The 14,671-nt window shown below is 43.2% G+C and overlaps 1 protein-coding gene across 4 annotated transcripts in view; it reads right to left on the minus strand.

Moving 5' to 3' along the window:
* The window catches only part of LOC148011498 (putative receptor-like protein kinase At1g49730), a 38,254-nt gene extending 24,714 nt beyond the window's left edge, over nucleotides 1–13,540 (minus strand). Inside the window, exons 1-3 of one of the 4 annotated variants that reach the window (XM_087669941.1) lie at nucleotides 13,267–13,540; nucleotides 10,940–11,241; nucleotides 10,516–10,777 (exon numbers count right to left, since the gene is read on the minus strand). In XM_087669941.1, the coding sequence (XP_087526067.1) occupies nucleotides 10,516–10,777; nucleotides 10,940–11,234 (557 nt within the window). In that variant the 5' untranslated portion in view covers nucleotides 11,235–11,241; nucleotides 13,267–13,540. Of the gene's footprint in view, nucleotides 1–10,515; nucleotides 10,778–10,939; nucleotides 11,242–12,348; nucleotides 12,784–12,870; nucleotides 13,109–13,148 lie in introns of those variants that run through there. The other 3 variants (XM_087669943.1, XM_087669944.1, XM_087669945.1) reach the window with 3 other exon arrangements.
* Between the last annotated feature and the right edge of the window lie 1,131 nt (nucleotides 13,541–14,671).

Genomic DNA, 14,671 nt, shown 5'->3' on the forward strand with positions numbered 1-14,671 from the left:
TTTTTTTTTATTACATCGGCAGGACAAGAGCTAAGCTTCGTCGTCGGAGTGGGGTGGAGAAGGGGGCCTAAGAGACTTATTCAGGAATTGCCGATTCTATAAGTATCCTTTAAGGTTCAAGTGGACTTGTAGAGTGGTGCTAGAGAGAAATGGATGATTGCAACGCGCAAAGCGGCTATCATTCATATCTTCTAGAAGGAATAAACAAAACGAAGGGAGAAGAGCAACGAGCATTATCAGTCGACCTAAGAGACTTATTCAGGAATTGCCAACTCTACAAGTACCCTTTGAGGTTCAAGTGGACTTGCAGAGTGGTGCTAGAGAGAAATGGATGATTGCAACGCGCAAAGTGGCTATCATTCATATCTTCTAGAAGGAATTAACAAAACGAAGGGAGAAGAGCAACGGGCATTATCGGTGGAGCCATGGTGTAGCTGTCTATGGCATTGGGATCAAGGTAGCGGGGCGAAAGGTTGCGTCATTGTGGAGTGGGATTTTGCCTAAGTAGTATTCTAAGTAGACTAAGGTAATTACAAGTAGTAATAATGAATGCAAGGTCAGGGCACGAAGAGAATTCGTCTATAAAACGGACTATAGAGTCATATAGATTTTCTGGGGTAAAGGTGAGGGCCTCTTCCAACTTAGTACAGTTCGCATTGTAGATTATGGGCAAGTCATACCGACCGTGGAAATTGGGGTCAAAATCCACTCCCATTCTTTGGGGGTATGGCATGAATGTCGGGTTGTTGCGTTCGAATGGGAGGGTGTTGCAAAAAGCCACCCAAGTGTCCATATTCAGAGATGCCTTCTCCATGTAGGTTGGCACTTATAGGATGATACTGATCTCAGGACCTCAAAAACCTTATTTTGCCAAAATTCAGCATCCTTTGTGCCCCACAGGGTGGGGTTCTGTTCTCTCTCCACCAGCCATTTTCCCCCGAGCATGCTTCCGATGTTGATTACTTCTTCCACCACCTTGATCGATAGAACCCTGCGCAAATTAGCAGGGAACTCGAAGTTCAGGTCGAAGGGGTTTCTGGAAATTTCCTGTTGTTCCTAGATCACCAAATCAACATGGAAGCTCGCTGGGAAATTATTCTGGCTCGGTGGAATAGGTGCGGGTGACTCTTGTACCGGTCTGACATTCAACTTTCTCCTTACTTCCTCCACCATTTGTTTTCTTTTTTCCTTAAGTGCAGCCCTTCTTTCTTCGGATGTGTCTGGTGTTGTGGGTCTTCTGGCTGTGGTGGGGAAGGTGGCTGTGGGGCTATCTCTTCTTCATGGGGCCCCATCTCGAAGCTTGGGCCAGCCTCATCTCCTTGCTGGATTTCCTGTTGGACCCCTTCCGCAAACCCAATTGCATCTATTTCTTATGGGGTTAGGCTTGCCAACAGTAGGTATCTCCGTTGCTCTTCCAAGGTCACAAGCTGACTTCTATACGTTGCAGCAGCATTTGCAGGCTTGCTCTCAAGGCCCTGTATGTAATCTAAAGCTTTTTCTTGATGGTTTCAACGGCCTCCCTTTCCTCTGTCTGGGTGACATCGAGTAGTGCATTGAGGAAGGCACGTTGTTGGGTTTCGAAGCCCACTTGGACGGCCTCTACTCGGCTTTCAGCTAGTACCTTATCTTTTTCAGCCTGAGCCAGACGGTGTGCCAAGGCTTTGACTCGTCTTTCATTATGTGCTGCCCATTCGTCTGCCCTTTTCGTCATCTCCTGGAGGCTTTTCCCTTGCCTCTGAGCTTGTACTATCAGCCTCTATTCTTAATCTTCCGTTTCTCTTTTCAATCTCTGCTGCTCTTCCTATGCTAAGGCCGCCTCTTGTGTCAATTTCTCCACCTTTTTTCGTATTTGCATGCTCTTTCCTCCCTCACTACCTCTAGTTCTTCTGTGGCTTTAGTGATCTTTTCCATTTCTACTTGCAAATCCTCATAAAGCCCTACGATCTCTTCGTTGTGTCTTCACAGACGCACTATGGCTTCAGTTTCTTCGTCCAATCTTGCTTGCCATTTGGCTTTAGATTCTTCTTTAGCTTGTAGCTGCTCCTTGAGCTCACCAATCTCCCTTTGGGCCATGACTATTTGGCAGGTTTTCTTTAGCTGAAATGTAGCCATGGCCTCTTTTTCTACTTCTAGCTCTGCCACTGCTAATTTTTTCTTTTCCTTGGCTTTCTCTAGTTGAGAGAGAAGCTCCTTGACATATTCATGGTACTCCACAAGTGGTATCTCTATTGTGGGGAAGGAGGTTGTAGAGGTTGTCACCTTTTGTTTCTTCGGGTCTTGTCTAGACTCGACATCTGCTCTGCTTTCAGGCTTTTGGTTCCTATGAAAGGGGTCTCTTCTCATACTCCTTGGCTCATTTCCTTATTCACAAAGTATTGGACCCAGGCCATTAGGTTGCTGGCGTCCACCTGGGTCGTAGAACTAGGTGTGGATACAGTGGTTGTGGTGGCAGGCGCTAGGAAAGTAGGAATGGGGATGATTGGGGCCTTGCCCTTGCCTTCTTGCACTGCAGGTGATATGAGTTCCGGCGCGTGGGCACTTGAGCTTGGCCCTTCCATTTTTGAGCGGACTCATGGGCTTCAACTTGTCCTGCCTGGACTGCTACTCAATGGATCTACGCGTTGCAAGGGCTATATATTTCTCCTTCTTTCTTTTCAAATCCTCCTCCTCTTCTTTCACCTTTCTCTTTCTTTCTTCCTCGACCTTCTTGGAATCACTGCGAGCCTTTTGTAAGTTTGCTTTTTCTTTTTTCCTCCTCTTCTCTTCTTGCTTTTCCTATGCAATTTTCTTATTTGTCTTCTTAGCCTCTCCACGGTTAGATTGCCCTTCCTGCTTCGTGTCCTCTTCATCCTCACTCATTGTCCTCTCACTGGATTATGCCTCTTGTTCCTGGTGAGGTGGTGACCTGCTTGGTTTCTCATCAACTCCTTCTCCTCCTCCCTATCCTTGCCCCAAGGCTTCTCTGATGATGGCGGTAAGGACCCCATTGAATCCAATCGTTGAGATCTTTGAAGATGAGGCTTTCCTTTTAGCCTTGGTGGTAGGGGACTCTCATCTGGTGAGTTGACCTCTTGTTGCAAAGCCTTTGCCGAGGTCTCGATGGTCTTTCTCACAAAGCCGTTGAGGTTCACCTCATCCAGTGATTGTGCTGCAATGCTCTCTAGTAAGGGGACATTAAGATGACTCATGATTGTGTTATACCTCTGACTAAAGAACAATGCATGCACCATCTTGGTCTGAAGTTGGATTTTGGGATCCGAAATATCCGCCAAGCTGATGCCATTGTTGGTGCGGACCTTCACCTTGTCCATCCCTAGCATGGCGTATATGTCTCTCTTCGGCTTTCTCTCTACTTTGTTTGCCAAGCCCAATGCTCTTTCTACCAACTCCAAGGTCAATTCAGTCTACACCCGACGAGTTTCTTCTCTCTTCCGCACGGTCACGGTGCCACGGTTTTTGTGAAAAGTTCATAAGAACTCCATGCAATGGATGTAATCAACCCCTTGGCCCACTGCTTCCATGTATTTTTGCAGATTGCACTGCTTAATAACAGCTTGCTCTTCGATGGCTACATCCTCTAGGTTAAAGATATGTCAAAATTTAAATTGATTGAGAGCCCTTGTTTCCACCAAGAGGCCGTATTTCGCTTGTTCTTCTTCCGAGAAAATCAATCTGCCAGTCTTTTCTTAGCCTGCCATGATGGTTGCCTATCATGAAGTCATATTCACCATTAGTGCTTTTCAAAAGAATTACTCACAAAAGGAAAGACTCCATGCTTGCTGACTTGAGATGCTTAAGTACATTAGTAGACTTTTTCTTCAAGCAGTCCCTTCATTCTAAGATTTTATGCCATTTTTCCTCAAATCACAAATTAATTTTTCATTTATTTTGGACATTGACTGAGGCTTTTTAGTTTTTCTTGCTCGTTTTATTCTCATTACCTATTTGATTTTACCTTTTGATTTCACTGATCTTACCTTTTGATTTCACCTTACCCCCTCCGCCCTTGAGAATGAGAAGGATCCTTCCTAGGGTTAGAGGTTAAAGGGTTAAGGGCATTCAACGCCTGTGCACAGTGCTTCATGTCCGCATGAGCCAATCATAGAAGTTTGGATTATATTCCATTTTAGCGTAGTGGTCCATGTCGATAGGTCAAATGCCTATGTGAGTGATGTAGATAAGGACATTCGTTAGAAAGTCACCAGAGTCAAATTCGGCTAGCAATGTGTAACTCTTCCTCAATTAGAATATGATCTAAAGATAGATAGGTCAGGAGGTGCTCTTCTAGGGGTTTGTTACAAATTGTTATCAAAACCTTATAGGATGTTGGAGCTACATAAGTAGGGTCATACTTTGAGGTTTTGATAGCATGTCTCTGTTCAGCATTAGTCATGATTTGATAGCCCTCAAATTCCCATTGAAGTCAAAGAGTGTACCATTTTGGCAAGAAGGAAGAGTTGTCAGCAAGTTGCTTCAATTCTTCGATTTCTTGGTCGGTGGCGTACGCAATGCGCTTGCCATATGATGTGATGAGGTGTCGTTTCTGTGCTTGCTCGCGGGAAATCTCAGTGGCAATTAACTTCTCAGCTGCTTTGGCAGCCTTAACGAATACAAATTCCGATTCTTCCCATGAGCAAGGTAGCGTACGCACCTCCGTTGTTAAAGGCTACTCCAAAAGGTCTAAGTCCAAGCGATCATAGCTTTTAGCAAGTGATCGGAAGGTAGCATCTAAGCGTCTAAGGCAAGCAACCAAGTCATCTCCCGTGTTCTAAGTGAAGTTCGTGGCCAAGGTTAGAATTGATCTCTGCTCGTAAGAGGGTCTAAGGCCTGTAGGTGGTTGGGGCTTGACTGAACTAGAGAGTTCAGCAGCTGATTGTCACGGCTCTAGTTGCTTCTAAGGTTGTGGCTTGGCCTCGTGTTCGATAGGCTGGGCTGCGGCTGCTAATGATCCTTTTGAGGTTTAAGGGGCACTAGTTCCACGTTGAGACAATTTGTTAGTAGCGGGCTGTGGTTTTGGCCTATAGAGTATTTTAGATTCTACGGGGTTGGGCTTCGGAGATTCTATGGGTTTAGCAGCCTAAGCCTCTCATGGCCTGAGTGCCTAACGTATCCTAATGTTTCGTGTGGTCAAGCTTGAGGGCGGCATTTGAGTAGGGCCTTTGGCCGTTTCAGCTTTAGGTACCTAGATCCAAGTGTTACCCACATAGTAGCCTTGCGCTTGCAATAAGGTCTTGGGGACTCATCATGGCTTGACTGTGCATTGACGTCTATAGTTTCATCTTTGCCTCCTAGGTTTCGAGTGTGGGTCTTTAGCCTTGTGGGGCCGGGTATGTGTGCTTCTAGGTAGTGGGCTTTGCTGTTTAGGTATCCATTGAAGCCTTGGTTCAGGGGGCGTAGTTTTGGCTTCAACGGTTTACAGGTCTTTAGGTTTGGCGGGTGGTGGCAAGTCACGACCCCCCTCCTTAGACTTGGCGGTGGGTTTCCCTACTAGTGGCTTTGCAAACGCCGCTGGAGTCGCATAGCCCTTACTGAAAGTGGTAACTATACGTATGTTGTCTATGGTGAGGTGAATACGTTGGGACTTGTAGTCGACATTGCAATGAGCTTGCTTTTTAAATGTGCATTCTAACAACAATTCCATACCGGCATCCTTGGTGTTTGGCAACACATAGAAGATTATTGGTATGCTTTTAGACTCGATAGAGGTTGCAACCTTGCACTTCCCCAAGAGTGCATATGAGGTCCCCATATGGGCTGAGTTTGGCATTGGTCGGCTGTAATTGTGATCTGCCAATGTGAGTCCAATGATCGTGAGTTGAGACATTAAAGTCAGCTTCCTCATTGATCAATCCATTGAAGGTGTATGTCTTCTTGGCAGTGACCATTATGCTTAGGTAGGCTGAACGTTCTCGCAAGGAAAGCGAGGCACAATGTAATTCATTTTATAAGGCACGCATGTTTCCTCTTGTGCAAGTGGTGAACTCTACACGGACATAGGTGAAGAGACAAGGCAACTTTTTGGAAATGGGGAAAAGCCACGTTAAGATCGCGTCGTAGCAACCGCGGAGGGCAAGAAGATGGATCCATCCAACACTATCATGAATTTCAAAGACAAATTAGTTCACCCGCCATTCTCCAAGGGAGATCCATCCAACACCATCGAGAATTTCAAAGACAGATCCCGTCTACCGCCATTCTCCAAGCAAGGAACCATCCAACACAATATTCAATTTCAAAGGACAAATCCACTCAAGGCCAGTATCAAAGAGGGACCCACCCCAACTACATCTTCAATTTCAAGGGCTGGTCCATCCGACACCATCTCCCACAAGGGCTTATATACAAACTCAAAAAAGCCTTTTGGCTACATCCACCCCACCATCCAACTACTACAAGTCAGTGCCATGGGACTGGCACTACACTAGGAGGGGAATAATGTTAACCTCAACACGAAGAAAGTGAAAAAAAGTGGAAAAGCGCAAAGTCAGGACCTAAAAGAGGTGGCCCAAGAGAAAATTGGCCTCAACGGAAAAGACAATAGGAAGAAAGACTAAAAGTGCAAGGGCAACCTCAAAATTCAAGTCAAAGGCAAAAGGGCTTTTTTAAATGCAAGGTACCCCTAAAATTATTATAAAAGAGCGCCATGCCTCTCCTGTGCAAATTGTAAAGGTAGATGGGTGGTAAAAAGAAAGCTAGGAAGATAGGACAATGGGAAAGAAGGCCTATCGGCCATGTAAAAAATGGGATAAGGGAATGACCGCCCAAAAGGGATTAAGGGCTTTGTATATAAAGTTGAAAAGTGAATGAAGAGCTCATTCTTTAGTGTGTAGCAAAAGTGGACTCATCTTCTTCTCTCCTTCTCTTCTCTTTGCTTGTTTTTGAGTGCTTAAGGGAGGGAGTGAGTGTGTGAGGGTGAGGAATCTTGGAGGTGAAGCTCTCCATCATCTCCTCTTTTTCTCTTCTCGTCTTGCGCACATGGCTATGATGGAGCTTGGAGAAGGAGAATTGAGGATGCTTGAGCTTGCATCACGAATCATGGAGCTACCAGAGTGCTTGAGAGAGGAGGCAACTCGTTTGGGCATCAAGATAAGCTCACTACATCCCGGTAGGATCGAAGGCGCATCGGCGTCGGCTAGGTGAGAGAGAGCCATAGGTACTCGCTTGGAACGCTTGAAAAAATAAGCGGTCCATGGGTCTTGGCAATTGAGCGTGAGCTTGCCTCTACAATCGGGTTGCATCTTCTACCACATGTGAGACTATGTGGCTTCAACGATTGTTAGAGGAGCTTGGCTACCCCCAGACTCATCCTACTATTTTGCGATGCGACAATGAGAGTTGCATTGCCTTGGCACGGAATTCCATATTCCATGCCTGGACGAAGCACATAGAGATTCAGTATCACTTCATCAAGGAGAAGCATCTGGATGCGACCATCGATGTGGAATATTGTGAGACTGAAGACAATCTTGCCAATTTGTTTACGAAGGCACTTCCCCACACTTTCCTTCACTGACATTCCAGATCCCTCCGTCTACTGATTTGTCCAGGATCTGAGAGGGGGTGTTGAGAATCATTCCCTGTGCCACATCAGCTGTGCCACGTGGCAAGCTGCCACGTGGCAAAAGTCGGACTGCCCATTGCAATCAGCTGCATTAAACCTGATTATTTCAAGCATTTTTCAGGCATTATTTTCAGCCTTTATAACGCTGAGTTTCCAGCAGTCTTAGACATTGTATCTGACATATTTCAGCCTGTTGGTGATGGAGATTGCTCTCGAGGCTGACGGAGATCGAGATCCTCGAGGTGGAGACATACGCAAATATTTTCTCTACACCTGTGTATAATTTTGCATCCTTATACAGCATTCTTCACTACAAATTTTCTGTGTTTCGCTGTCTCTTTGTCTCTCTCTGTTTACTCTTTGTAACGGTCATTCACTTCCGCACTACTTCACTCTGCAATGTGATACGACCAACATCGACTCATGGCAGGCCAAATGGACAGCTTATTTTCATTAGTATCGGTTCAATGACACTCATTGTATCAAACAAATACAAATTATATTACAAGAGAAGGTGTATGATTGGTAGACAAGGCTACACACCAAATTGAAAACATGGGCAAATTTTCAGTCTAATTTTCAGAAGCATTTTGTAATCGACAATCGGATTGAAAATTTCCATAAATTGTTAAACTCAACATAGGAAAGAAGACCTTGGACATGTATTCACAAGAATTCAAATATCTTCTTTAAGAAACAAAGGCTTTATATAATCCTCAAGCATTACTCTACATGTGTTATCTTTTTGGGAAAATTGTTGCCAAACTAGCAGAATGAGTTGCTCCACAATCAATTACATCCATTAGAAGACATCTACAGGTACGCCAAAAGTATGGGTTGGTGGTATGAAACACCAATCCTTGGGATGTGGTCGTGACCCAAAGTGTTGCTAGCTCCTAAGCTAAAGGGTGAGCTTGAGGGTGGGTTTGTCTAGCTCTATGCCTTGGCTTGGTGAGTCTAATGTCCAATCTCTTATGTTCATGAATGTGGTTTGCATCGTATCTCGTGTGCAAGTTGGATCCTAGGGAAACCTTTCAAGTATATCTTCAAGCTGCTTGGTATCCTAATGGGATTTAATGTCTCTCTAAAACAAAAACAAATATGGTAAATAGAAAAAACCAAGTCTAAAATGGACAAGTTAAATGGTTTACACGTAGCTCAATATGGCTAGTAGAGCCACTGTCATTGAATACATCTTGATTGCCTATGCTGTCTACTTCTTGGTCTCCTAGAGACACCATGACAATACGATCAACCAATCCACTTCATTATGCAGGAGTTACTTGCTTCACTCTAGTAGGATCTAAAAAAATGGAAAGGAATCCTGCCTACCCATAGCAACCTCCAAAGCTGAATTAGGTTCTATCAATTGTTCCCAACTTTTTAATGGGCTCTAGAGTTCTTGCTTCAAATTTGAATCACATCCGATCATCTCTGCCCCCAAACTTGACTCTTCCTTGGATTCACTTAGGACAATATTTGGGTAGGCATACTACTCCCCCATATCCCACCCACCCAATATCAAGTTGCCAAGTAAATCAGCAAAAAGGTCTCAATTGCTAGTCTGATCTATGGGACTACCAAAATAACAATTAGTTTTCTAAAGAATATCTATCTTAACAAAACCTTTGAACTGTCCCCGCAGCAGCGAAATGAAATCAACTGCAGAAAAGCCCAGTGGCAAACTGCCAGCCCACAGCCATCCAGATTAGACTACCTTTCAACATTAGAGTGTTCTCCTAGTACGATGTCCAACCTCCTGCCCACAGCCACATTAAAACAAGACACCAGAACCATGATGACATCTCTCAACAAAAGATGAGCATTGAATGGACTGAATATCAGGGGATCCACAGGTTCACTAGAGTTTGGTCTCCAGTAATTTTCCCCAAAATCTCGTGTTTGCTTTGGCTAATCTTGCAAAATGATCTCTAACAAATGAAAGAAATTCAAACTAAACATAGGAATTGGCCTTTGCCCAAAGTGCAAATCGTAAGTGGAAAACCCACCCTACCATTTCATGAATTGCCCAGCCAATAAGCCCTCATATGGAACCTCTTTCGCATATTAAGTTGGGACTTCCTTGTTCACATATCAAGAAAAATGGATACATTTGAGAGTGCAGCAGAAAGGGCTAAGAAGCAGTGTGTCATAAATCAAGAACCATAAACCTTTTACTGGACCTCGACAATTTGCTAGAGATGAAGGCCCAACGCATAGCTGAAGCTGAGCTTTCTGATGCTGCTCACCTAGCCGCTCTGGATGAGTTATTTTTGTAAAGACATTCTCTTGGTTACACCCAAATACTTTTTGTCAATAAGACTATGTATCCAAGTCAATATCCTGCCAGTACAAAGTATCCCATTTCGAAAATGTGACAGCTCCACTTTTTGAAATCCAAAAAAGTCGTACTATGATCTTTTAGACCAGCATTTTCAGCAGTCAGGCTATCATTAGACCAGGACCCAACTTGACCACGTTTCATCCTTCACTCATAATACTATTACTGCAACCTTTTAAGGTTGCACTTAAGTGAGAGGCATCTCCCTCTGTGGAAAACTTTTCATCCTTCACTTGCAGCATTTCCTGTGCTAACTTTTAGGACACAGCAAGTGACATTTAGAACAAGAGCATCTCCATCTTTCTGGTGTGGAGCACTTTTCATCCTTCAGTTGCAATATTTTCACTGCAACCTTTTAGTACACAGTATGTGACACTTAGCACAAAAAGCAGCAAGCATTATACCTTCTTGGGACTAGACCATATTCTTGCCAACCTTAAGTGACACTTAGCACAAAAAGAAGCTAGCAAACCTTTCACATATACTCTCAGAAGATTTCTCCCATAGCTAATTGTGCACCACAACTCCCTACAATTTAAACCCTAAAAATATTCATTCGCCTACAAGTATACCAGCGATTCTTGCACTTTATTGCAGATGATTGAAGGATTACCTTTCCTGCTTTCTCATAGAAAATCCTCGAAGATTTACAAGATGCCTGTGATGTAGGCGACCCAAAAACTCCATTTCTCTGGAGAATTCTTGTTGACTATGCCTAGAAACAACGTTCATGCGCTTGACTGCTGCAATAAATCCATCATGAAATCGGGCCTTGTATACAGTGCCAAAACCACCCCTTCCTATAATTGTGCTGAAATCATCAGTTGCTTTTTTTATTTCCCTGTATTTGAAGCGGTGAAACCGTGCTGAAGGACCTGTGAAAGAACAGAAAGGGAGGGAGATCAATGAGCACATGCATGAGTTCAAGGGCACATGCTGTAGCACAATCAATAAACATCACAGAGGATGCATCATCTCAAGACTAAATGTGGCATATAGCATAATCCCCATAAATAACAAGTAGGATACTTCCTGACCTTTCCTCCACTTTTTGAACTGTCTTCCTGGGCTTAAAAGGAGGTCTTTCTTCCACAGAGGTAGACTAACGGCATGACACACAGGGTTCTTCAGCTCCTCTTTCTTTCGTTTAATTAAAAGTATTAGTAGCAACAGCAATAATACAGATATCCCTGTTGTAACTATGCCAAGTGCTATGAACACTCTCAAGTGAGAAGAGGGCTTGGCATTTGATGGAAAACTAGTAGATGTGGAATATGAATCAGGAGGAAGGACTGGCAATGATATCAATGAAATTGGCACATCTGCCATCATTCTGAAACTGCAAAAGCCAATGAACATGTTATGGATGATCCTGCTTTTGCCTGATGTGTCTATGCAAATAAATCTCATTTGCCTACAACATTTACCACTTCAATAAAAGACCTTTCCTTACAGACCCATGAGGAATCTAATTCAGAAGTCAGTACATCCGAGATAAGATTAGCTAAAGATCATGTTGGCAAACATGAAAAGGCAGAAAAACCAAGTATCCAGAGAGCGACCATATCTAGCACTCTGTTGTCTACCAGAAGTTAGTATATCCAAGATATGTGCAGCGGGTCGTGTTGACAAACATGATTAGGCAGAAAAACCAAGTACCCTGAAACCAAACATGACTCTCTCTCCAGTGTCTACCACTGAACAGCTGCAGACACTTGCCCTGGGTTTGCTGTTTCTCTGTCGCCATCACCTTGACACTACCATCATCCTGCAGACTGTCAGACTGAAGCATCAAAAAATTTTAACATCCAAAAGTGTCTATCTGCAACTCGTCTCGATATGATACCCTCTGGGTATGCTGTGCCTCTTGAGTCTTTCTGTCAGCATCAGCACTACACCAAAAAATTGAAACCTACTATGCAAGTAAATGTGAAATGGACACGGATGAGACAAAGGCTAACCCAGAATTCTGGTCTCGTGGATTGGATGATATGGGAACATCTCTGAGCGACCAGATGCAGCATTGTGAGATTAAAGATTAGTGTTTGTGCTAGAAAACTGCAAATTTGACTTGATAGAATTGGCAAAATGCTTAGATAATTAGATGCAGCATTATCAGCTTAAACGCCAGCATTTGAGCTCAAAAAAAGCACAATTAAACATCAATAGGGATCAATAAAGTGCTTGAATAGCAAATCATTACTAGCTTCAAGAGGAATCTTTTCTGTGAAGAATTGACATGCCATGATTTGATATGTCATGAGATCTCTAAGAGAAACCAGGGTGTCCAGCAACAATTTTCAGGAATGCTTATGTTCTAGATTAAGACGACTCAAATACATTTGCCACATTACTTCAACTTGAAGTGGTTGCAATGCAAGTACAATTTCACACGTGTCAGAGGGATCCCTACAAACTCCACTTTAATGGCAACTGAATCTGCTACCTGAAATGCCAGTTACTAGTCAGTAAGATCTGGTTTTGTGAATGCTTGAAACTTGACAACTGCTGCACACAATTTTATAGTTCGAAATAAGCTTGACTGGCATGAAGTGTTCTGATCCGCAAATCATCTAACATGCAGGTTGAAATGCCAGACTCATGTATGGAAAGTTGCATTCCCTTTCAAAGGCTGAGCTTAAGTCCAGTATTTTTGCTCATACATTCAGTGTCCATTGTTGAAAAAAAGTAAGACACCACTAGTGAATTGCAAACGCCTAAGTGTCTGCTCTTCTGGATTTCATAATGATAACAGCCTCCATCATATGAATGTCATTTGCTGTAAAGATTACAAAGCTCGCCTTGCAAGAAGTGCTGTTGTTCTAACTCGTACAACTATGCAAGGCAGTTTAAAGGTGTGGAAATTTGGGACCGGCAAACTACACACACACACACACACACACACACACTCTCTCTCTCTCTCTCTCTCTCTCTCTCTCTCTCTCTCTCTCTCTCTGTAAAATGATACCTTTCGTTCAGCTTCAGACTGCAGAAGATGATGTATGCAGCGTGTAATGCAGGACAAGAAAATGATAAATTTGTGTGATGAAGCTTCAGATTCCAGGAGGCTATCTGAACATTCCTGCTGCATGCAGCGTCAAATGCAGGACAAAAAAAAGGATAAAATTGTGTGATCAAGCAGCAAGAATTCTGCAAGGACCAGCAGTTTGCGCATGTGCGCCTATGCGCAGCAGTACAACGGTCAAGGAGCCGGTAAATCGTTCTAGAGCTTTAAAGATAACTTACCAGACAGATTGTCCTCTCTTTCATATCACGATCGTCCATTACTCATGAAAGAATAAAAAAGAAACAGGCCGAATTATGACATGGTGAGAGAGAAGAACAAGAAAGAGAGAAACGGTACCATATCAACTTTTTGGGAGAAAGGCTCCATGGGAAACAGCCTAGCAAGCTGGAGCAGCTCAATCAACATGCTGTCACCAGCCAGCCAACCAGCTTCTCTCTCCGTCTCTCTCTCGCTGGGCCCTGGTGCTATTCGTAGGCAAGGAAAAGGTGCACTCTTTCTTCTCTGGCAGATTATTTCTTTTGTTGTTTCCGAATGAATTTCACCCGAGCCCTGACACAGAAAATGAATTTACCTCCGCCATGGTCATCGCGTGACATGCCTCCCGACTTCAAGAAGATTTCAATTTTGAAATGATTATGGACTAAGGGCGATGCCACACACAAGTAATAACTAGGCTATTCTAAAATATATTTTATAGTAAGCAAGAGGGTTAAAAAAAGGTGCCACATGCAGTTGACTTTATTACTTGATGTACCTCCAAACGTGTAGCAGGTTTGCACGTGGCAAGGCCCTAATGAGAGAGCTCTAAAACTGAATATTGGGGACGAATAATGCCCAAGATGTAAAGGATTCTCACTTTATAGTGAGCAACAGGGTTTGAAAAAGGTGCCTTTACTTGCTATACCTCGAGAATGTATAGCAAGTCTACACATGGCATAACCAAAATGAGAGGGCTCTAAAACTTTATTTTGGGAATGGACAATGGCCAACATGTAGAACATCCTTGGAAACCATTTCCACACATATTTATAATTTGCCCCTCCCACAAATCGGTGTGGAACCTATCACATAAGCTAATACTTAGATGGCACCCACATGCAATGTTCTAAAAAACGTTACTATCGAGCATACCCCTTCCCCCCTCTTTGGACCTATGCAACCTACCATGTTTGTTGACACCTAGAGTTTGACCCATATGGGTGAAAGATGGGGAAGGACCTATCAAATTTCCAAATAAAATCTTGGTTTTTTTAAAGAGTGCTATTGGGGAAGGCTAATGGTATTCCCTTATGAACTTGAAATCGGCTTGTGGTATTTATTTACAAAGCATATGGTTAAGAAAAAACAATGGTATGTTTAATAATTGCAAGTCCAATATGTTGTTTGACCTAATATTAGATCTTCTCTTATTGGGATCTAGATAAAAAGGCAAATTTTGTAAGGAAGAGAGTTAGGGGTAAAACACCGATTAGTTGGGGGTAAAATATTGATCACACATGCCGGGTATAAAAAGTGTAAAGGAACTTAATAAGGGCATGCAAAAAATTAATGAACTAAGCATCTTCACCTTCATCACTGCTTCCAAGGCTTCCCTTCCTTCTTTCTCTCTCCTCTAGTCTTTCTCTCTCCCCTTCTCTCTCCTCAGTCATCTTCTTTTTAATTGGTATCAAAGCCTTAGTCTTTGGTCCCTTCTCCTTTCCCTTTCTTTGTATCGACTCACATTTTTCAATTAAAAACCCTA

This window comes from Lygodium microphyllum, chromosome 28, assembly GCF_053477565.2.
Source record: "Lygodium microphyllum isolate KBCC chromosome 28, Lygodium_microphyllum_v1.1.10, whole genome shotgun sequence".
In the NCBI taxonomy this organism is placed as follows: Eukaryota; Viridiplantae; Streptophyta; class Polypodiopsida; order Schizaeales; family Lygodiaceae; genus Lygodium; species Lygodium microphyllum.